Here is a 25,304-nt window from a genome sequence, read left to right as displayed (position 1 = left end):
TTATACAATTTTATTTTTAATATAAAAAACAAACATACAAGTAAAATGGAGCCAGTGTTTTGGGGGGAAGGCTTCATGCAAAAGGCCATGGTAATTCAAAACTGGCGTATGGTGTGTTCTTTAATTGAAGACGATTCAGCCGACTTCCTATATTTAATCAGTCTAATATAGAAAATTCTGTGTGCATTTCCACTTGTCCTTTGGTAGAATGGAATCTGCCTTTGGAAATGATTTGAGCATTAATGTAGCTTTAACAAGTTTCTGTATTCTTTTCTAGTGGATTAATGACTTAGAAAATGATGGCTTGTACGCTGCATGGCCTGCAAGTTACCAGGAACTTGTGAAACCAGTATTCTCTGGAAAAATACCTTCCATAAGGCGGAATCTTCATAATTTGGTGAGTTTCATGTTTTCATATTTTGACATTTTGCATCCATTTTTAATAAAGATATCAGCATTCCTTTTGGATTACCCTTTCTCTTGGTAAATAGGCATCTGAGTCATAAGGAAATATTTGCCCAATGCAACAAGCTTGGATGGCATGGTCAAATAGGTAGCAAAACCCAGCAATGTCCCATGATCTGCTTCTTGTTACGTAGCCTTCATGTACTTTAATAATACCAGTATTAAGCTGATGGGCTACTTTTACATTTTCTTTCTTCGATATTATAAAAAACTAATGATAAAGATTTCATACATTTCATGGAAAATACATGAATACCATTTTATCATCTTACTATATAAATTCATTAGTACAGCATAAACAACCTTATAGATCTTTAAATTATGGAAAAACACCTAGGGCTTTTTTTCCCCACCGTGGAAAGTAAATATCTTATTTCCTGCATCAACCTAGAATGATCAGTTTACATTAATGCTTTTTTTTGGGGTGGGGGGAGTCAAAATTCTATTACTATTTCCTTTTTTAAAAAACTTACCACAGAAAATCCAATGAACATTTAGAACAAGATATTTCACTTTTGTAAAAAATAATTATGGTGTGCTTCAAAAAGAAAATGAGTAATGTTATTAAATTCTGTATGTTGTTGTATTTGGATGTGCAGCTTTTAGAAATCCTTCATTAACATCATTCAGCAAAACTAACAGACCGAGGCGCAGTATTGCCATGTGTTGCTTGTCTTCAAAACTCTGGAGACTTGCTAGAAATTTTTTTATAAACCTTGAGTTTTATACTTTTAGCTATAGAAATTAGACTAAACTTGAATGTCATAAGAACTCTAAAGTGTTAAAACAAAATAATGATTACAGACTATCTACTTTCTTTTAGGTTCTGTTTATTGATCCTGCTCAAGAATATACCTTGGATTTTATAAAACTTGCCGAACTTTTATATTATCATAAAATTCCTGTCAGGTATGGTAATTGTTAATTTATAACAAACTGTCAACTGAAGGAAATCCAGTGATGTTCATGTTGTATTACTGAGTATTAATGCGGTATTCAAAGCAATAGTTTCTCTCTGGTGCCTGATACAACATAGCTGTGTGTTTTGAAGTCTCATGTAGCATTATAGACTCTGTTAATCAAAGTTGCTTCATAATCTTGTTAAAACTCTAGCTTCCGGAGAGAATAATCTGATCACTTTGGGAACTTAGAGATGGATCCATTTCCCTGGGGTTGTGTTAAGAGTGCACTTGTCTCTTCCCCCCACAAAAACAGTCATTTGATACTGTCACCACCAGAGAGGGTACATTTTGGAGGAATTTAGCAGAGATGGAGATTTTGGTGAATACGCATTACAAATCAAACCTTTTTAAAAAATGACATTTCCCTTTCCTCATTTACTAACACATTCTCTCCATTTAGATGTTGTAGTCTAATGATGTTTTAAAATCATGGTTTATTGTGGTTCAAGAAGTAATAGTGACACTCCTTATTCGCCTTCTTTCTCCAGAATTGGCTTTGTGTTCATTGTCAATACAGATGATGAAATGGATGGGACAGGCGATGCTGGGGTTGCCCTTTGGCGGGCTTTCAACTACGTTGCAGAGGAGCACGACGTGTCCCAAGCGTTTGTTTCCATTGCTCACGTGAGTTTCCATGCCCGGCATGGCTTAGAATATACAGTGGGTTTCCTGCGTTACTAGAATTATCATTATAACATTAATGTGTCAAAGTTTATAAAAATGATGATGGGGATTAATACAGATGACGGATTCGATTCTTGAAACTCCCAACTGGGGGGCATACTGTTATCCCCAATTTAAAAATTATGCCTCTGGGGCTCTACCAAAATATATGAACTCACTTAGGTTTACCAGCCAATAAAGGAATTTAAGTTGTATATATTAGTTTAGAGAAAATGATGAGTCGGGGAAGAAATCTTGAACAAAGCTTGAGTAAAACCATGAATAGAAAAAAGTAAAATATTCTCAATGATAAAATATAAAGATGTTTTCTAGAGAATTTCTAAGAAGGAGGAGATCACTTTATGACAGTAAGTTGGTATGGAAATGGTAATTTTGAAACTGAGTCTGACAAAGAAATTGTGGAGAAAAAGAGCCTGATTAAGGAAGAAGAGACAGGAAGATTACTTCATAGTTGAGGTTTTGAAACAATTATAACCCATCATGAAAAAATATAAATGTATTTAAAAATTATTAAGAAAGTCAGGTTATAGCTTAAAAAAATAACTTCTGTTCATTTTTAAATTCATTGGTCTTTAGTCAGTGTCAATGGTTTTTGTAAACAGGATTGGTTCCTCTCCAAACCAAGAAGGAAATTACCAAAGCACTGTCGGTTTTCTTCCCTCTTTCTGTAGCTCCCTGAAAAACTACTCCCTCCCTCGCTAATTCATGATCCTGCGGTACAGAAACTACCTACACTGCAGTGACCTGGGATATACTTTGTTCTGTAATACGATCCCGCCTGTGGGTGTGTATACAAAGGATACAAATTCAGTATCTCAAAGAGATTAGTACACTCCTGTTCATTGCAGCATTATTTACAATAGCCAATGTATGGAAACCACCTTAGTGTCCATCAGCAGATGAATGCATTTAGAAAGTGTACACACACACACACACCCACACACCGCCCCCCCAAGGATATTATTCAGCTTTAAGGAAATCCTACCATTTGCAACAACATGGGTGAACCCGAGAACATTATGCCAAGTGAAATGTATGACAAATTTAACGATAAATACTGTATAATATCACTTACCTGTGCAATCTAAAAAAGCCGAACTCATGGAAATAGAGTAGAAAAGTGGTTGCCAAAGGATAAGAGATGTTGGTCAAAAGGTACCAACTTGTCAGTTATGAGGTGTACGCTCTGCAGATCTGATGGGCAGCACGGTGCCCAGGGTGATAACACTGTATTACACGTTCGAAGTGTACGAAGAGGAGGGTCTAAGTGTTCTTACCGAAAAAGAAAGACGAGTAAGCCGACGGCTGTGTTAGTCAACTTGATGTTGAGAGTCCTTTCACAGGATTTTATCAAATCATCATGTTGCACACTTTAAATATAGTACTATGTTATCTGTCTGTTATACTCAGTAAAACTAAAATAAAAATTCAGATAAAATAGAAAAATAAATATAATTTATAGGGAGGAGTAAAGACCTATAATTGCTGTGTATCTGTAGGGGAAGAATAAAGCCCTGTGTCTGGCCATACCAGATAATAAGGTCTGTAAAGTTATAGTAAGACAGTGCGGGGGTATTGGTTCAAGGGGAAGATACAGAGACCGAAGTCAGAAACACATGGGGCCTCCAAAACTGAGCAGTACAGAGTGGGGTTACAGTGAGTCAGAATGGACTTCCGGCAGCCGGTGGCGGGACAATCGGCTATAACGATGCAGACGTAAGATCTCACATCTTTCATAAAAATCATTTCAATTAGCTTAAAAGTTTAGTGTGAAAAACAAAGCATTAAAACTTTTAGAAAAAAATTAGGACCCAAAGGAAGGCAAGAGTTTTCCTGGATAGACGTAAAAAGTCATGAGTCTGAAGGAAAATATTAATAAATTTAGCTATATGCAAGTGAAAACCAATGACCATTAAAAGATATAATAAGGAAGTTAGAGGAAATAAGTTCCAAGCAAAAGAAGTATTTTGCAATACATATAATCAATAAAAGATATATATCTCATGATATAAAGATTTCCTACAAGTCAAAAAGAAGAAAACCCCAGAGAAGAAATGCATAAAAGAGATTTTTTAAAATACAAGAGGATACATTAATGGTAAATTAAAATTTATTGAAATTGAAGAGGTAAGTAAATATTTACTGCAACTACTGGGAAGCAAGCAAGACAGTCATTTCAGAAGTAAGAAAAATGAAAGGAAGACTTCCCTGCGATGCTATTTTATACCCTGCAGTTTGGCAGCGGTTAGGGAAGCTGGCGATTCGCACTGAGCGCAGAGAGCAGCAGGGATGCCTTTGCCCTGCTGTGCTGCCTGAAAGGTCTGCTTGGCGCAGCCGTGCTGAAAACCATCTGGGAGCACTTCAGAATTTGAAGTTAAATTTGCATACTCTTTACACACTCCGCCCCCTGCCAAGGGAAGCTCTTGTACCTGTGCCATGCAAGGCTAACATTAGCAGAATCCACAAAACAACACGCAGGGTAGTGTGTGTGCACACGTGCATACAGGCATATCTCAGCAGTAAAACAGATGGGTCAAGTTTGGTTTGTTCACGGAATGGAAAATGATATGCAACAGCACGTCTGTGTAAGCATAATGACATGGAAGGCTAACATATTACCATAAACTTTAAAGTTCAAAAACAAACAAAGCTAAATATTATAGTGAATGGGAATGCATCCAGGTTAAAACTCTGATACTTAAAAAGGAAGGGAGAGGGAAACACACTCGATGATGCTCTCACATCGGGGAGCAGGGGGAGGTGGGGCGGCGAGGGGAGATGTGCTGGACCAGGTGTCCTGCATCCCGCAGGCTGTTCACGGGGATTCTCCGTTTTATTATTTATGCCTCGTTCTGTCCGTTCACTTTTGCTTACCAGGTGACCTAACAGTTGTTAACATTTTAAAAATATAAAAAGATTGAATTTTTATGTATCTAAGTAGCTTATGCAAGACATTCTGGCTACCTTAAGAATAATATATTAAAATAACTCATTAGTAAAATGACTAATCTCAAAGACTTTCCATATATAATTTTTGTTTCATTCAGTAATCTCATTTTAATGCCTAATTATGTTTTACTGCGAAGCCTGAACTTTTCACTTTTTTTTAGTTATTAGAATCTTATGTTCTGCTTTGACATGAGGAGTAAACACCCGTATATTGAGAAGCTCATAAAACTAAATTGTGATCTAATTACAAACTTGTGCTTCCTAAAGGAATAGGTTACAAAGTTAACAGTGATAAAAGGAAAACAAATAAGAATGCTAATTTCTCATTATGAGGAATAACATGGGGATTCTGTCAACCATAATGTAAGGATTCTCTCTCGCAATATTGATTTAAGTGAATTGGGACTAAAAAGAACATTCTTAATTGATTATATCAAAATGCTACCTAATGGTGTTTGTACTTACTAGTTTCTTCTGCTTGGAAGTTTCTTTCCCCAGAATGTCTTTTTATAAAAAATATTTATTGAATTTATTGAGGTGACATTGGTTAATGAAAGTATATAGGTTTCAAGTACAATTATACAATACTCGCACATCATCTGTGTGTTGTATTATGTATTTCCCCGAAGGTCTCAATGTCAGCTGAGATCTGCCTTCTCTCTTGATGCAAAGCTGCCCTTTGTCCCCATGCCTGGAACAGTGCCTGGGTCATAGTAGAGAGGATCTATAATGAAGGGAGGCATGAAACAGAAAAATAATAATAAAGGAGTAACAGCTTACATTACAGAAGTACATTTAGAATGTTTGAGGCTCGGGGGAGGATGGAGATTCAGAGAAAACCTAGTCATGGTATTTACTGAAGAAAATCAGAAACGAAAATGAAGTATTTCCGAAAGAGTCATTTAAATGCTTTATACATATCTTTTTAAATAAGGTAGCCTTTATTTTATCTTTAATCAGTGATTAAAATAGAATATAACCAATTTGTTATGCTATATTTGAAAGCTATAGAATTTCACAAAACCATTTTCATTAGAAGATGATATATTGTATAGTTAAAATGATTAACTTATCTATATGTGTGTGGGGGTGATGTATTCATATGTACAATGTAAAATATACTTAATTTATAAATTTACTTGCATGCTAAAGGAAAGAAAATAACTGATGATGTAAGATGAAAATCAATTATAATATCTTTATTTCCTCAGATGTACCAAAACGTGAACAATCAAAATATACTCACTGTGGACAATGTGAAGAGTGTTCTCCAAAATGAATTTCCTTATGCTAATATTTTGGATATTTTGGGAATTCATTCTAGATACGATGATAAAAGAAAGGTAATTTGGAATGCAAATTTTCAAAAATATGACCCAAGACCCTTTTATTATAATCTTATGAATAAATTATCTTAATATAATTTACTCATGATTTGGATTTTAGTCCCTCAAAAAGCAGGGAAATTTTAGACCCTTGAATGACACTGTTGTATACAGTATTTACATTCACACAATTGTCTTTTTGAAAAGTACAAAAAAAAGAGGTGATTCTCAGGACTTACAAGGTAGAAAGCTTGAGCATAGAATTTCCAAGGATGTAACTTGTACTTTCTTACGAAGAAATGGACAGCTGGCCTTTTAGATAAATGCTAGGACATGAATCCAACTTGGGAAAACGCAGCATCATTGGCGTTGTATTTCTAATGCTCGTGGATCCCAAGATTTCTACGTGGGTTCTTGTGTTTTACAAGTTTCTTTAAAAAAAGTCTGAACCTGACACTCTTGTATGTAATATCTCTCAATAGTAATGGTAAAACTCAGACTTATTAGCACTGTAAAGCTTTTTACCAAATTTGTCCCCTATTTATGATTCTCAAATCTCATTTCCTGTGGTTTTTCTTGCCTTTTGTGCTCCGACCACACTGGCATTATTTCAAGGTTTTGAATGGGTCACCTTGTTCCCATCAAAGGGACTTCACATACTTGTTTTTCTCCCTGTTTGTAGACGTTCCCTCCCTCTTATTCTACATTAGCTCTCGGCTTTAATACTACATTAGGGAAAAAGTAACACTTGTGGGGATAACTTCAGGGAGATGTTTTTAAACCCTTGAAATGAGATTAAGTTGCTCCATTACGTGCTAAAATACTCCTCCTCCTCCTCCTCCTGCGTAATGCTCCCCGTAATTAATTGCTCAGTACCTGACGTCTCACTACACGGTGAGCTCCATGGGAGCCAGAATCACATACCTCGTTGGATGCTGCCCGCCTGGGGGCCGGTGAGCGAACGTGGTGTGTGGTCGGCGAGCACCTGGTGAATGAGTTAATGAGGAGGCCGCCTGAGAGTGAGCGGGTTGTGTGATTGGAGTGGAGCTTCCAGAGGCCAATGACATTTTAGAAATTGCTGTTCTGGAGACAGAGAAGGGGATAGAGTAAAACCATATAAAGGAATTGCTATAATGCTTAAATTGCTTACCATAAATTTCAGGGGTATCAATCTCAGTTTTAAAGTAAGTCCAAAATAACCAAGAGTGTGAGTGAAGGAAGGTAATTGGGTAAAATGCTCTCAGGTTGAAGTTTCATAGATTGGGTATAACATTAGCATAAAAGGCCCAAAGAGTGGCCCACACGTCAAATCTGAGCAGGCTGCATAGCAAAGGAGATAAAGCCGGGAGCCCAAAGGACAGCCATCTCACTGCGATTGAAAAGCCCGTGTGGCCGCAACGACGGTTTGTTTTGTTTTTGTTATATAAGAGGAGTTTTCCAAATAGTTATTTCTGAAATGAGAAAGATTTCATTGATTTTTTTTCCCCCCATTACTATATTTTCATATGATTAAACAAACCTAAAAAGCAACCAACAGGAGCTTTCTTTTAGGGCCAAGTTATATAGAGGCATCTCTTTTAATGAAGTTATGGCATTAAGGAGAATTGAGAAAGAAAATTTTTTTTTTGTAAGTACTCTTCAATTATTCTGAATCATGGAGGGGAAGGAACAAAAGTTTTCTGTAACAACTGTGTAAGCCCATGGAACAGGAACACGTAACGTTTTATCCTAGGGATCTGTTTTGCACAGGATGCGAGCAGAAGGTCGCACCATTTGGGTTTTAATATCAGCGCATTTAGTGGTTCATTACAGGAGTCCTGGAAGTTACCCATACATGCACATTATGTTTTCATGTTTCTTTCTTTCTTTCTTTCTTTTTTTTAATAGACATGATTTCTTTACTCCGTGCTGCTAAGTGGTCTAGCTGGACGCTGGTGGCACAAATTCAATAAATGCTTATTAAATGAATACAGGGATAAATGAATCTCTGATCCTGGTGAATGATATTTTTCAGAAAGCATGTACCTAAGTCAAGGGTCAGCAAACTGCAGCCCTTGGGCCACACCTCGCCCTCCCTCTGCCTGTTTTCGGAGTTTCGGGGGAGTGTGGCCTTGCTCCCCTGCACACATGTTGTGTTTCTCCGCTTGTGCGCTAGAACGTCAGCACTGAGTAGCTGTGACACAAACCTCACAGCTCCCAAAACCTGAAATACATGTCATCTGACCCTGAGCAGAAAGGTCCCTGACTCTGGCTCCACTTAGATACATTATTTTCCTTTAAATAACATTTGGGAAGGATGGATATAATAGCAAAATTACCATTTTTTCCTCTGGCATATAAAAATGTCCAGTGTCCCTTCTTTTTCTTCGGTATTTCTTTTTCAGACAACCATATTCTGTTTAACTCTGACATTTTTTAACTGAATAGGCAGGAGCAAGCTTTTACAAGATGACCGGCCTGGGTCCTTTGCCTCAAGCTCTTTATAATGGTGAGCCCTTTAAACATGCGCAGCAGGATATTCAAGAACTAGAGGCAGCTCTTCTCCAAAAGATGATGGATATGACCATATATTTACAAAGGGAAGTTTTTATGGTAGGTAAGCCTGTGTGAGAAAATACATGATAAATGGTATTTATAAATGATTTTTTTGTATTAAGAAAACTTTTAATAGCAAAAGTTAATTTTGTAAAAATTTATATCCTAATCATTTTCAGTAGTGAATTTTTAAAGAGTTAATCTTTCTCTGCATAAGTACATCTAAAGTTGTTTAATTGGAAAGAAAACTCAAAGTATTAAATGAAAATTTATTATGAGAATCCTAAATTACATATTATTTATTGATTTATTTTAGATTAAGTAGTCTTTAAATAATTTCTGCATAACTTTAAAACATATGCAAATAAATCACCTATATTAACTAAATATTTTGTTATTTTAGGGCACATTAAATGATCGAACAAATGCAGTTGATTTCCTTATGGATAGGAATAATGTTGTATCCCGTATAAATCATTTGATTTTGTACACTGAATGGCAATACCTTAATTTAATATCTACCTCAGGTAAAATAATTCTCTCATATACTTTTCTACAAAGGCTTATTGAATTGTTGAATTTTAAATTAACTCATTATTTATTATTTAATATGAAAATTTTCAGTAACTGCAGATGTTGAAGATTTCTCTACTTTCTCTTTCTTGGATTCACAAGATAAGAGTGCTGTAATTGCAGAGAACATGTCTTATTTAACCCAAGAAGGTAAATAAGCGTATTTTATTTTCCTGAATTTGTTCCTAACATAGTAAAAACTTGTCATTTTAGTCAGGTGTTTGCCCAGTACATTTTTATGTGTTGCTATTTGATGGGAGACCCGGGTTGCCATTGAAGGGCTCGGAGTTCGTTAGGTTGCGAGGGCTGCGCTGAGGGAACAGCGCCCTCTGTGCTGACTAATTGTGAGTGCAGGGCTGGGGATTCGTCTTTCGGTTCCTTGCCTTTTTTTTTAAAGCAAGCTATACCATTGTCCCCTTTTCTGAAGGTGATAAAGCTCCTTCAAGGCTCTGAACACTGATACCTTATGATGCATGAATAAAAATGTAACTCCCAGATCTGGGGAGAATAGTTCTGAACTCTCATTAAACATGTGGATGCTTTGCTTAGGTTGGGGGTCACACCGAAGGAAGAGGACCTTTAAAACAGGAACATATCTGAAATGAGAGTTTAGCCTAGATTGGGAATTCTGAAGTGGGCCACAGACTTTTTTAGGATACAGTAATTTATTCAGCTAGATAAAGATAATTAGAGTTTGGTTTTTGGGTGTGCTTTGTTTCGTTTGTCCTGCTTAGCTGTAAGAAGAAAACAAGAGCCAATCTGTAAAAGGAGGCTGACTCAGTATATACAGCCGTACTGCTCAAACAGTGAGCGTGAGCTAAAGATGGGAGGCGCTGTGTGGGAAGGGGCACGTTCTCCCATCGGGGATGCCGCACGACCAGTTTTGGGGAATGCGGTGGCGTGAATCCGACTCTGGGCCGGATGGTCCCAGAATTACTTTCTCACCGAATCATGATTTTCTATTCAGAAAGTGATCTTTGTACACAAAGTCCAACAAATAATAAAATGTAAAAGAAAAGGTCCATTTTGGGGCAGGTTAAGGTCTTGAATATATAAAAGTGAAGGGATAAGGAGACAGAAATAGGGAATAAAAGACAGGATAAGCACTTATCAGATTCCAGGTTGTATTTCAGAAATTACTTGGGCATCAGAATAAATTAGTCTGTAATTAATAGCCTTTGGTAAGCCTCCTGCAGTTTAAAGGAATACTTTATTAACTGAGAAACACCTAAGTTTCTCTCATTTGCACTGTGTAAGTGTGGAAAGAAAGAAAAAATTGCAAGAAATTTACTTAGTACTTTTGAAATATTTTTCAGTTTACTACCTGTTATGGTAAAAGGGCTCACATTAAGAAGGCATCAGAACCCTTTAATCTTTGAGAAGAATGTGCTATTTGGTAGAGCAAATTTTTTATAATGGTTTTAAGTGAGTCATGTGATCTAAAAGAATGATTTTTCTATAGGTTTTAATGATGACCAGAGAAGTATTATTTCAGATGTTATATGCTAAGGCTGAACAAAATAAACGCATTTAACTGTGATGTCAGAATTAAAAATTGTTTCTTTCTGTGGCATCCAAATTTTCAAATTTTTCAGAAAAAGAATGGTACTGATGTCAATGGCATGAGATGACTTAGACCAAGTCAATAGAGGCATTTTTCATTAAATGAAACACAGCTAATAAAGTATCGCAGGTTTTAGTCTCTACTAATAAGCTTTATTGTATTTGGGTCAGATAGATGGGGGTATAAATATCAGTTTTTAAATTTTTTTTTTTTTTAACAAATGCAGCTAGAAGGCAGCTTTGCGTGCCAGCCCGGGAGCCGTGATAAGCGTAACTCCACGCTTATCCCCGCTCATGGGAGTAGCCCACACGCGCCTCCCTGAGGGGCTGTCCCCGCTGTTTGGGGTCTGACTTTGTATAGAGCTTCTCTCAGGGATTTCGTTTCTGGCGTTTTTATTAGTATGTCACTGTGTGTGTATTTTTAATAACATTTGCTTATTTTCAGAAAGATTATTTTTTTTTATATTTTGTTAACTGGATATGTCCTCTGTTTTGAGTGTGATTTTAAAAAGAATTAGTTTAATTAAGCGATCTGAAACTTTCAGATGACGGTGTAATTTCTGCAGTTACTCTCTGGATTGTGGCTGATTTTGACAGACCATCTGGGAGAAAACTGCTTTCGAATGCATTAAAGCACATGGTGAGTAGGTCTGCCCAGGTACAAGCACCTAAGAAACAGAACAAAATATTTCATGACATTGTTTCGTATTAGCAAAGTGTGAATTTACTGCTGTATAGCAGATTACCCTATAACTTGGTGGTGTAAGGCGGTAACCACTTATTCTCTCGGTTGCCGGGGTCGAGAGTCAGGAGTGACTCAGCTGAGCGGCCGTGGCCCGGGGTTCCCCAGGAGGACGCGGCCGGGATCCGGGCCGCGCTCATCCAGGGGCTTGGCCGGAGCCGGAGCACTAGCTCGGCGGGGCCTCGCTTGCGCGGCTGCTGGCAGGCGGCCTCAGTCCCTCGTTGGCTGTGATGGACTGCCCCGTGCTAACGCCACATTGACCTCTTTTTAGTGTTGCTTAAGTGTCCTCACAAAATGGCAGCGGGCTTTCCCCAGAATGAGTGATGAAGACTTACAGACGGAAGCCACAAACCACAGTGTCTCCTATGATCATAGGAGTCGCACACGGTGCGCGCCCACCCTATCCTGTTTGTTACACACATCACTTCTGTTCAGTATGGGAAGGAACGGCACGGTGTGAGCACCCGGAGTGGGGGTCCCTGGGGCCCCGCTGGGAACCCTGCTACCCCATTAAGAGTAAGGAATACATTTAAAATGAAACATAGTAACACTTACTAGGAGAATTTATCATATTAGACAGTCTATATAGCGGCTTGGCGGTGATGAACTCCTTTAGCTTTGCCTTGTCTGCCCTTCCATTCTAAACGATAGCTTTGCTGGATGGCGTGATCTGGGGTGTAGGCCCTTGCTTTTCGTCGCTTGGAATACTTCTGGCCAGTCCCTTCTTTTTGAGAAATCCACTGATAGTTGCTGTACAATTAAAGCACGAAGTGGTGATGGCCAAATCTCTACTTCATAAATGTGTGCGGTTTTGTTTCCTTTTTCAAACAGGAGTTAAACTCCCAGGAATCTTACGATGCCATGTGAACATCCAGTTGCCCACGTCTTTTACCTGATGCTTTTAGGGTCTGCTGATGAGGCCTGCCTAAGTCAGACACTTTTGGTTGCAAAAGAGATGTTATTCTTTATTTATTAACTGGTCGTCTTCTGAAATTAGAAGTTTTTCCCTTATCAGCCGAGGATAATAGATAAAGTTATTCCTAAAATTCCAGATAAAATTGTTTATTTTTATATTTAGTTAACTAATTTTTAGAGAAGAGAGAGAGTGTAGAAGTCACCTCTGTGGATGGAGAATACAAATTTTTTTGTCTTTTATTTTCAGTTATCGTTTGGCTCATGGATTTTTCTTTTTTTAGAGTCTTGTATCAGTGACATGGCTTATTCTTTAAATGCTTACAGTGCCCCGTCTTGGCTGGTGAACCCTTCAGGCTGGCTTCTGTGTGCTTTTTCTGAGCACCTTCTTGCCTCCTGACAAGAAAGATGTCTCTTGCCCACCTGATATTCCCTCTGTCTCGGGTCTGTGGTCTGCCACCTGCCCAAAGACCTCTAGCCCCTCTCAGTGGGGAACGGCAGTTAGAAAGCCCAGCCCGGGCTCTCAGCGCGCTCGCTGTCCCCAGGCGGCGTGGCCTGCAGGCCGTCGCAGCAGCAGCCGGGCGCCTCTGGGTTTTCTACGTTGTTTCTCCTGCAGAAGAGCATTTGCAGCATCCTGAGTCACCTCAGAGGATATGCTCAAAGTGTATAAAGCAGAACGTGACAAAACTTCAAAGAGAAACAGAAAAAAACCACGACTCATAGTTTGAAACTTTAACATACCCCTCTCAGTAACAAGTAGGACAAGGACACAAAACAGTGAGTAGGGATTTATAGATTCGAAAAACAAGATCGTCAAACTTGATATAATGGACCATGATAGAAAAGTGCAAAATGCATAGTGTGCGTTCTTGGAAAATGTAACATTTATAAAACATTTGTAGATGCTGGGCTATAAAGCAATTCTCATAAAATTTTCAAGGATCAAAAATCATACAAAGTATATTCTCTGACTACAGTGTAATTAAGTTAGAAATCAATAGCAAAAAACTAGAGCATCTATGCATATTTGAAAATTAAGAAATGTTTTTGTGTAACCTGTTGGTACAAAACTACACATTTGGAAATATTTTTGAAATGAATGAAAATTTGAATAACATTTAAACTTGACAGTTAAAACTAAATCTGTGAAAAAAGAAAGGTTGTAAAATCAGTTCCCTAAACACAGATCTTAAAAACAGCTACTTAAACATCTATCAAAGAAAGTAAAGGAAAAGGTAAAATTAACAACAAAAAGTAATGAAAGAGAAGACATATAGTAAAGTTCCAACAGAGCCAAAAGTTGGTTCTTTAAAAAGATTAATAGAATGAATAAAACACCTGGTAAAACTGTTCAAAAAAATGGAGAGGCAGCCCGAACAGCCGGCGGCATGACTGAAAGAGGGGGTGTCACTCAGAATCCTGTGGGCGCAGCAGTGGCAGGAAGATGTCTTTAGTTACTGACGGAATTAAATCTCTGGTTGGAAAAAAGTTCAAAATAGGAAACTCCAGACCCATGTGATCTTACTAGTACCAAGCTATACCAAGTACCAGTCTAGCACAAATTTTTTTCCAGAGAATAGACAAATAAGCAATACATCCCAACTTATTTTATAAGATCAGCATTACTTCAAAAACACAAAAATGTGTAAAAAGGCATTATAAAGAATGGAAAACTGTAGGCCAATCTTCCTAAACTAGTGAACAGATCAGACAAAAACTGTGAAGGAAAAATTTAAATTGTCATGTTTTTAAATTGTTTATATAGAAAGTACATGTAAGTTGACATAAATTATTAGAATTCTTTAGTTTAACTAGGTTGCTGAATAAATAGGTTGGTATATAAAAATTAGTTTTAAAAGTGGCAACAAACAAGAAATGCATTTTTACATCTATTTTATTGATATGCTCTTACAGTTGTCCCAATTTTTTCCCCTTTGCCTCTCTCCGCCCAGTTCCGAAGATATCACTTAAAACAGTATCAAAATTTTCAAGTATTAGGAATAAATGTAACAAAATAAGTTTAAGACTTACAAAATATTGAGAGAAAAATTCAGAAGTTCTACATGAGTGGAGAGAGAGACCATAATTATGAATGGAAATACTCAATATTCTAAAGACATTAATTCTCCCAAGACTTCAGAGAAGCTCCAATATGAATCTCAGCACTTTATTATGGAAATTGTCAGGTTTATTCTCAAATTTATATAGTGATTCAAAGCAACAAGAGTAGCTAAATTACTCTTAAGAGGAAAGCAGAGTAATTGCTCTGTTGGATATGCAGGTCTTTTATAAAGCTATAAAATTGAAGACAATTTCTTAGAATAGAAAAATAGAGCAAAGGAAAAAGATAGAGGACCCAGAAACAGACCCCCGCATCTGTTACACTTGATGGCTTTATAGTAGGGGAGATTTCTAAAAACAACACAAAACCCAGTAGCCCTGAGCTTAAAATACCAATAAACTGAACTACATTAAAATTAAGGACTATTTTTTGTCAGAAGACACCATCAAGAGACTAAAAAGGCAGACCACAGAATGGCAGAAGTTACCTGCATACATGTAACAGAACACTCAAGTCTTAGAACTCAATCTCATGTGAGTCAGTAAAAAAAAAAACAGGTAATTATCTCCAAAAAAATAATGGCAGAAATCAAATAGGCAAATCAGTAATGAAGCAATGAACATGTTAAAGGATGTTTAATATCATTAGGGATGAGGGAAAATGAATGAACCTTACCTGTTGGCCAGAATGATTTAAAATAAAAGTCAGTGGGGTAGCAGCACTCTCGTGTGGTGCTGGGAGTGAAAACTAGCCCACTGTTCTGAACAACTGCAGTGTCTTCTGAAGTTGCAGATACGCACATTCTGTTTATAGAGCACCAAACAAAAAATTCAGATGTCTAGCACCGGTGCAGTGGATAAAAGAGGGTAGAATCATACTATGGAATTCTGTGCAGCACCAAAAAAAAATAAGCAACTACACCTGTACAAAACAACATGGATGAATTACAACCATTACGTGGAGTAGGAAAAAAATACAAAAGAATGCAGACTCTATGATTACATTTATATGAAGTTCAAAATAGAAGAAATGTGTAGCGATGCAAGCCTAGGTGGTAAATTATTATAAAGAAAAGCAAGGATGTTATTAGCACAAATTACAGGACAGTGGTGGTTTTAGAAAAGGGGGGCTGGAGCCATCGGCAGGAGTGAGAGCCATCTTTGACGGTGACCTATTTCCTCACCTGGGTGATAGTTCAGTGGATTAATTTGTTAATACGCTCTATGTTTTTGTTTTGTATTTTGTTAGTTCACAGACAACATATACAAGAAGAGGTTAAACAGTGTTGCATTATAAAGTACTCGTTATGCAAAGAGGTGAAGCAGTTGGGGTTACTAAAATGATTGTTTTTAGGCTATCTCAGTGCTAGGTCACATTTAGTAGTCAACATAGCCTTTGACAGTAAAAGATGCAGTATGGTAAAGTATAAACTTGATTGGAAAGAAAAAAGTTCAACTATAAAAAGGTATGTAAGATACGGATCTTTTTCACCTATAAATGTGTTTTGCAGAAAACAAGTTTTCATAGTCGGTTGGGTGTTATTTATAATCCTACATCAAAAATAAATGAAGAGAGCACAGCTATTTCCAGAGGAATTTTGGCAGCTTTTCTCACACAGAAAAACAGCTTTTTGAGAAACTTTCTCAGGAAACTGGCAAGAGAAGAAACTGCTGCAGCTGTTTACTCTGGAGATAAAATTAAAGCATTCCTCACTGAGGTCAGTAGCTGTTTGTTTGAAATGATCGGTATGTATTGAATATTTCGAAAGTATAAGTCAATGTGCTTAGGGATATGTTACTGAAAAACATCAGTTAATAAGTATAATCATTTGGGGATAATAAATACTCCTTCAAATAGGGAAAGATAAATGTTAAACGATAGGATTTTGCATAGTGGCATTTAACAAATCAGATTTCATGTATTTCAATTACTTCATGATCCTTCAAGCTGCTGTCTTTCTAGTGAGGATATGTCCTTCAGGGTTGGGAGTTAAAGGGTTGTATAAATAATCCTCAGGTATTTCACTGAAGGAGTCCAGTGTGAGGGCAAATTCAAAGATAGAAGATGATCTTCTGGAAGAAAAGTTTCTCTGATCCGTTCAAAAAGTGTTTATTGTTTGCCAGACAAGATACGCAGTGAACAGGCAGAGCTTACGTGGTACTGGGAGGGACAAAGTGAGTTGTTTTGGAAAAATACCGAAACCTAAGAGGGTGGAGAGTTTGAGAGGCCCTTTTAGCTGGAGTGGTCAGGAAGGCATTTCTGAAGAGCCTACATTTGGTCGGTGCTCTGAATGAAATGAGAAATCAAGCCATGGGAAGTCTGTGAGAAGAACGTACCAGGCTCAGGAACGTAGCAAGTCTAAAGGCCTGACACAGAGACAGTTGCCAGGCTCAAGGTGTAGGCAGCAGATCTTGTGACCAACAGAGAGAGAGAGGGAGAGCACTAGTGTATGAGGTCAGAAACACAGCCCCAGGTAGTTCAAGCACTTGTAGGCCATGGTAAGGAATTGAAATTTGTTGTGAGTATAATGGCAAGTCTTTGAGGAATCCTGAAGAAGTGAATAATCTTTAAAAAGGTGACTCTGGATACAGCGTGAAGATGTGATAGTAGGTAGACAAGAATGGAAATAGGATGAACCATCAGAATACTATGGTAATACTCTGGGCAAGAAATAATGGTGTCTTGGACTAGATAGTAGTTGTGACAGTAAAATGGTTGATAATTAATATTGTGTTATTGTCAATAGGATTAGTTGATCAATCGTATGTGACATGTGAAGATACTGGGCTAGGATTTTGGCTTGAACAGCCAGACCGAATGGTCATTTTTTGTTGTTGTTGTTTTGGGGTGTTTTTGTTTTGTTTTGTTTTGTTTTGAGATGGGGAAATCTAGATGAAGAGAAAATTTGGACATAGAGGGATCGAGAACTAAGTTTTGCACATGTTTAGTTGGACATGCCTGTTGGACATTCAAATGGAGATGTTGAGTCACAATTGAGTAAATGAGTGTAGGAGTCAATGAAGGGTTTGTTTTTGGTTTTTTTTGTCAATTTGAGTATCATCAACATTATGTGTAGTTTCAAGCAAAGAAAACGGAGGAGAAATCTCAGAAGTAAGGGTGGGGTGGAAAACAGAGAGGCTGAAAGCTAAGCCCTGGAACATCCTAAAATGTAGAGAACACAGGAAAACAGCAGTCCTGCAGAGGGACCTGAGCAGCCTGCGCGGGGGCGGGAGAGGGCGGACGACCAGGACGGGGTGGCGTGCCCTGGCCGCGCGCGGAAGGTGCATTCCTCGGGGGGAGGGAGCACCTGGCCTTCTCGTGGAATAAATAGCAAACTGTTCTATATCTACTTATAAAAAGATGTAGAGATGTTGTAACTGACTTGGCAAAGATCCCTTTTTTTAAAAGTGTGGGTTCAGAAAAAAATAGTACTTTTTTTAATCATAATTTAGTATAATTTAAATTTTATACTAACGTATTAAAGTGGACTTTATTAAGAAAATAATTTAATAGACTCACTGTTTTATTTATTTCATTGTTTTCATGCTTTAGGGGATGGATAAGAATTCTTTTGAGAAAAAATATAATACTGTTGGAGTGAATATTTTTCGAACTCACCAGTTGTTCTGTCGAGATGTACTTAACTTGCGTCCTGGAGAAATGGGTATTGTCAGCAATGGGAAAGTAAGTAGGAAAAACATCTGCTCACTGTCCTCATTGACACTGTGATACAAGGTCACAAACATTTTTCTGTCGCAACACACCTCACATCAGACTAGGCTTAGCATAAGGAAAATGCACGCTGAGAGGTTTGCTTAGGGCACAGTACCTGTTCGTCCCTCCCGCCGTGGATGAGAACATTGAATGTGGGTAAGGAAGAATGTTCTCGTGGAAGCAACTCTTATTTTGTCCGAATGGAAGTATTAGAGTAACCAACTTAGTACACACTGCTACATTGTGATTGAGAAGCGCTGTCATAGCGGGTGTAGAGAGTACATTGTGACTCCTTATTCCTCTTGTAGCTTTGTCTACAGTTTAATAACAGTACGATACTTTTTTTGTATTGCAATATAAAGTGGTATTTATTAATATAGCCTTTAAAAATCTATAGGAAAAGTCACCCCCACCATTGTAATAAATTTTATTAAAAGTTTATTATTTTAACTTTGAACCCTACAGAGTTATTTCTGGTTTTCTTAAATACATCATTGTAATTATATATGTATATAACTTTATATCACATTTCTTTCTCTTAGTATATCACAAACATTTTTCTGATTGGAGCATCTTTATAGACACAAAATTAGTGGATAATAACTGCTTATTAATATATTTTTGAATGATAGTCTGGTTTTATTGCTGAGGACTTAAGTTTTTAAAAATTGAATCTGGTGCTTAGATTTATTAAGAAATAAACTAACACAGTGCTTTGGCACTCCTCTGCTTGAACTATTAAATTATATATTCCTAAATCATCATCAGAGCGCTAATTCACTTGTTTTCTTTGTTTTCTAAATTTTTATGAGCTCTGTTCACTTGTTTTATTCCCATATCACTATTCCCTCAAAATTATGCTTATTTATTCTTTCTTATCTGAATCCGTAAAGAATGGGATTAGGAAGAGTGGGAGACTCATTTCCCCAGGCTTCCACAGATAAAATATATCTGCTACATTATAATGGTTTTTGAGCTAATTGCATTAACTCCGAAAGGCAGCTAGACTCAGGCTCAACTGTGTACAGTGCTATTTTACAGTTTGGTGACAGTGGTTGCTATTTATTATTACCATAATATAAAGTACAGGATGGGGCAAAAGTAGATTTACAGTTGTTTGTATCAAAAATAATACAATAAATAAATAATATAAGAATAAACTGTGTTTCATGTACTCACAACTGTAAACCTTCTTTTGCCCCACGTTGTATTAGTGAATTTTGATACTGAGTTATTTGGAAGCCAAGAAATGACATTGCTTTTTCTAACAATTACTTTGAGAGGAAGTATGGTTTTTTAGAACAGTATTAAATTATATGGCTACCTTTGGTTTTGTCAGTTATTTTAAGAAATAAAGAGGAAAATAATTATTCCTGCTATATCTAGTACCTTTCTTTTTTATTATACATTACAGAATAGTTATCCTATGTTTTCTTTGTCATTGTTTCATTTATTTCATATTGTACCATTATCAATATTAGTGATAAGAAATTAGTCATAGTTCAACTTATTTCTCATAGAACTATGTTTTCTTCTCCTTTTTTGAAATTGAAAAAGTATTCAGATATTAATTTCTCACCTGCTGTGAACCGAACGTTTTTCTAGGCTCTGAGAGTACAGTAGTGAACAAACATGTTTTTGTGGTGTTTGCATTTTGGTAGACAGAGACAGATAACAAATAGCTTCCTTACTGATAAAGTATCATTTGGACAGAGAACCAAAGGAGGTGAGGAAAGAAGCCATGTCTGGACGTGGGATGTTCTAGGCAGAGGTAACAGTGAGTACAGAGGCCTTGAAGAGATCATGGCTGCGTGTTTTAGCAGGTCCATTGAGAGTAGTCAGGAGAGGAGCTCAGAGGTTGCTGGGGACCAGACTGGTGTGGCCTTATAGGCAGTTTAAGGATTCCTGCTTTTACCCTGATGAATGAGTTGCGAAGTTCATCGTTCTGGACCGGGGTCGGCAGGACCTGACCTGTGTTTAATGTGGGCCTCTGCTGGTGGGACCCGGTGAGCACAGACTGCAGGGGCCAGGAAGCCCGGCAGGAGAGCTGCAGCAGTCCAGGGGAGAGGTGGTGGCGGCGTGCCCCAGCATGGCGGCCGTGCAGGGAGTGAAAAGTGGATGTGTGATGTATCTGGGAAGAAGAGTGAACAGGAAATGCCGACAGACGGAACGTGGGGTGTGGAACCCCGTAACTAGTTGAATGGAGTTGCTGTGTATTCAGGTGAGGAAGGCACCACAGGAGGAGCAGGGCTCCGGAGGGGTGGAAACAGAAGGGTAGAGAACTCAGTTCTGGACATGTTAAGAGCTCCGTGTTCACTTCTGGGCCTCCCGGTAGGCTTGTTGAGTTGGCAGTTGAGCAAACACCCTGAAGTCAGGGGAGAGGTTGGGGCTGGAGATAGTTTTACATCAAATTATGTTGATCTTTTGTGTTGATGAATAGAAAATTGGAATTTTGATTATTCTCTTACTTGTACAACTGTGATTTGAGTAGAAAAGTGTAATATGTCTGAAAATAAGTTCAGTGGCTTGTGACCTGTAATGTAATACTTGGCGTGTGGCCCTGTCCCGTGCCACAAGCACAGCCCTCACAGCAGTTCCGGCGGGTGGTTCTCTCCGGGAGTCAGGCAGCTTACTGCTGAGGGAATTCTGACATTTTAGGGTCAATCTTCACTCCGAACCCGTCCAAATGTGTACATTGCAATTGGAATGTATTCAAAGGTAAAATTATGAATGATCAAAACTGGGGACCAATGATACTTTTTAAAAAATTTTAATATTCTTATTTTTCAATTCGAGTTGACAGTGAATGTTATATTAGTGTCAGGTGCACACCGTAGTGGGTAGATGTTTATGTAACTTAGGAGGTGACCTCCACGATCAGCCTAGCACGTGCGCGACACTGCGCATGGTGATGTCGCTGACAGGACTCCCCGTGCTCTGCTCTACGGGCCGTGACTGTCGCGTCACTGCCGATTTGGACTCATTAGTCTCTCACCTTTGTCACCCAGCCCCCCAACCCCTCTCACCTGGCAACCAATGCTGATACTTTCTTCATGCTGAAGAGTTAAAAATTTGTATTTTAATATCAACTAAAACCCCAAATAATGCTGTTGCTATAATTATAATAAATCAATTTTTATCATGCTACATATTTACAAGTTGCTGAAAGAGGTGGGTAGTAGAAAGCAGGGAAACAAGGGAGGCCTTTTTTTCCTTAAGCGAGACACATCTGGATTGAAAATCCGGTGGCACCATTAATCATGTCACCTCTATGGGACTGGGTTTCATCATTTTTACAATGGGAATGTTAGTCATGTGATTTATAGAGTTATCAGATTAAATACACTTTTTATATATAAAGCACATAGAACAGGCCTAGACATGTAGTAAATTTTCAGTAAATATTAACTCCTGTTTTCTCTTTAAATATTTGAAGACTGTCATGGGATACAGTGGGTACATTTGTGGATTGATGTGCGTTACACTTGATGGACGTCAGTAGAAAATCAAGGCCAGTTGATCAAACGTCCGTGAGTGGAGAGAGACTTTTAGCTCAGTGTGTGGATGAACACTCGTCACAGAGTTTTCTAGAATTTTAATAAGCTGTCAAAGAAGATAATGCATTTCTGTTACAGCAGTTATTTCGTATAACTGAAAAATCTCATTTCTGAAATGTAAAGGAGATTAAGCACCAGATAGGTTTTACTGTGCCAATATATGATTTTCAAGTTTAATGCTCCTTTTTTCCACTGTGGACATGATGTGATTTCACAGTGCTTACGTTACTTTGTTTCACAAATATCATATTCAACTTTAAATACAAGAACACGGAAAAATCAGGTTTCTCCCAGCTCTTTGATGCTTCACATACAGAGGTGAAACACAGTCAGTTCTCTGATGAATTTAATCTGTAAAATTAGCCATTTTGTTAATTCCTTAAGAAAATAATTTGAGGTCTTATTTCTTTATTCTGAGCTATTAGTAGAACTGCTTGAGTTACTGGAGATACTATAGATAAAATACCAGCTCTTTTCCAGGCCTCTCCTATTCATAGTACCAAAAAGATAGCATTGAAAGTGTTGTCAAAGTTACCTTAAAAATGATATCAAATCTTAAGGCGATGAAATGTTTATATGTGAACTTTTAGTTTTGTAGTGCCCATTTGTTTATTTTTAAGAGTCATGTGTTATGTTTAAGGTGAAACGTGATATTACCTATGATATGAGCAAATAAGGATTCAAGAACTACATTCATTAATTTTAAAACATTAGCTGAAAAAGCAGGTGAAGAGGAAGTGAGAAAATCTGCAACTATTTCATTCTGGTCTTTTTACTAAGAAAAAATAACGTTCTGCCTGATGAATTTTCTGGTTGTCATTTGGCACAACTGTAGTGCATGACTGTCTCAGGCCCACCTTCTAGATCCATCAAGCCCTGTGTTCATAATAGTGTGATGATTGCATGGACCAGCTCCTGGTAGGAGGGTTGGTCGTAGCTGTGGTGGAGTAGCCATGCTGACAGGTTAGGTGTGTGGCAATTTGACAGTGTCCCCTCTGTACTTGCCGGTTTGAAGCTAATCTACGTGACCTTGTCGAGCTCCACACCTTTTATGCAACGTGTACAACATCAGTTAGATAAAGGTTGGCTGATATTAAGTAATTATGTGATTCGTTCCACGGTTTTAGCTTTTTTATGTCTTTCTTACATATTCATGGCTACCTCCTTTGGACTACAGTTTATAGATGAATAGAAAATAAAATTGAAAATAAAAGATTTATGAAATATAGGCAATCACCTTCATCATTTACTTGAGATTAAAGTCTAAGGTTTTCAAAGCATGTTTCAAAGTAAAACTTTCAAATGGAAGTAATTTTCTCCTTTTAGTTGCTTTGATTTTGGTATTTATGAAAATGTTATTTGACAAGTCTCTGGCTGGTGTGGCTCAGTGGGTTGAGTCCCATCCTGCAAATCGAAGGGTCGCTGATTTGATTCCCATTCGGGGCACACGTCTGGGTTTCAGGCCAGGTCCCCAGTGGGGAGCGTATGAAAGGCAACCGCACACCGATGTATTTCTCCCTCCCTTTCTCCCTCCCTCCCCCTCTCTATAAAAATAAATAAAATGAAATCTTTTTAAAAATGTTATTTGTGATATGGAGAAAATATTTTTTCTCCTTTTTATCCCAGTGGATTTAGTAGACGGTGGGATTAATAGCCACCATCTGTTTAGTTTCTAATTGATTTTTGCTTGAAGAAATACCTATTTCATTAGACACTATGTCATGAAATAACAGATATCTTCTTAGAAGATATACAATAATTGCTTTTATTTTAAGTTCTTAGGACCTTTAGATGAAAATTTCTGTGCAGAAGATTTCTCCTTGTTGGAAAGGATAACATTTACTAATTCAGAGAAAATTAAAGACATTGTTGAAAATATGGCAATCAACTCAAAGGAGTAAGTATTTAAAATCATAAGAGCAATTCATTTCGGAGTTTGGTATTTTCCATCTCACTTTTTTGTAAGATTAGAAAATATATCAGATATGTGCACAAGCTAAGATATAACAAAAGACAAATAGAAAACATAAATAATAAAAGGCATGCATTTACTCATTATCAGCAAACTGTAGATGTTAATATTTTGTTTCATTTACCTTGGATCTTACTGGTTCTGTTTCCCCCACCCATCCCAGTCTCCTCCCTTCTCAAGTGGTAACCATTTACCGTGTGTGCATGATTCCCGTATTCGTGTTTTTACTTTTGCTTTATGTGTAAATATGCATTTCCAGTGTTTATCGTGTTGGATGCCTTGACTTTAGAGATACTATTATCCCATTTGGGATACTATTGTACTGAAGATTCTATCTGCTGCCTACTTCCGTAGAAACTTTATCCCATTTATTAAATACTACATATATGTTATTTATATGTAGCTATACAAATATACATATATATTTATAATATAAATAAGGTATAGATATATAGCTGATATATACAGTAAATAATTTATATATAAGTATATACGTGAATATGTAGATAGACAGACACACTTATTTGGTGTTTTTTTAAGGGTTTGTCAGCAAAGCTTTAATTTTTTCATGAAATCTTACACCTTTTTAAAATTTTTAACTTACTTTTTGTTCTTTTATTGTACTCCCCCCCCTTATCCCCCATACCCTCCGCCCACCGCCCCCCCGGCAGTCACCACGCTGTTGTCCATTCCCATGAGTTCTTTTCTTTTTTTGCTTGATCCCTTTACCCCCAGAGCTGTCAGCCTGCTCTCTACCTATGAGTGTGTGTGTTTTTTTGCTTATTAGTTCAGTTTGTTCTTTAGATTACACATGTAAGTGAAATCATATGCTATTGTCCTTCTCTGACTGGCTTAGTTCACCTAGTATAATTTTCTCAAGGTCTTTCCATGCTGTTGCAAAAGGTTAGATTTCCTTCTTTTTTATGGCCAAGTAGTATCCTATTGTGTAAATGTACCATAACTGTTTTATCCACTCATCTACTGATGGGCACTTGGGTTGCTTCCAGCTCTTGGCTGTTGTTAATAATACAGCAATGAATGTAAGGATGCATGTAGTCTTTCAAATGGGTGTTTTGGGTTACTTTGGATAAATTTCCAGAAGTGGAATTGCTGGGTCATATGGCAGTTCCATTTTTAATTTTTTGAGGTAATTCCACAGTGGCTGCACCAGTCTGCATTCCCACCAACAGTGCAAAAGGGTTCCCCTTTCTCCACATCCTTGCCTGCACTTGTTTGTGGATTTATTGATGGTAGTTACTCTCACAGGTGTGAGGTGATATCTCATTGTG

At 37.5% G+C, this 25,304-nt stretch overlaps 1 protein-coding gene across 1 annotated transcript in view; it reads left to right on the top strand.

Moving 5' to 3' along the window:
* The window catches only part of UGGT2 (UDP-glucose glycoprotein glucosyltransferase 2), a 126,135-nt gene that overhangs the window by 51,697 nt on the left and 49,134 nt on the right, over positions 1-25,304 (top strand). The window contains exons 13-23 of the mRNA XM_054586483.1: positions 278-397; positions 1,289-1,374; positions 1,916-2,051; positions 6,272-6,403; positions 8,813-8,977; positions 9,324-9,447; positions 9,545-9,643; positions 11,602-11,696; positions 16,283-16,489; positions 18,325-18,456; positions 23,819-23,940. Coding sequence (XP_054442458.1) covers positions 278-397; positions 1,289-1,374; positions 1,916-2,051; positions 6,272-6,403; positions 8,813-8,977; positions 9,324-9,447; positions 9,545-9,643; positions 11,602-11,696; positions 16,283-16,489; positions 18,325-18,456; positions 23,819-23,940 — 1,418 coding nt within the window. The remainder of the gene's footprint in view (positions 1-277; positions 398-1,288; positions 1,375-1,915; positions 2,052-6,271; positions 6,404-8,812; positions 8,978-9,323; positions 9,448-9,544; positions 9,644-11,601; positions 11,697-16,282; positions 16,490-18,324; positions 18,457-23,818; positions 23,941-25,304) is intronic.

Source organism: Pteronotus mesoamericanus, unplaced genomic scaffold (genome assembly GCF_021234165.1).
Source record: "Pteronotus mesoamericanus isolate MK-2021 breed Mesoamerican mustached bat unplaced genomic scaffold, CSHL_Meso_final contig_94, whole genome shotgun sequence".
In the NCBI taxonomy this organism is placed as follows: domain Eukaryota; kingdom Metazoa; phylum Chordata; class Mammalia; order Chiroptera; family Mormoopidae; genus Pteronotus; species Pteronotus mesoamericanus.
This window is presented reverse-complemented; position numbering and strand designations above follow the sequence as displayed.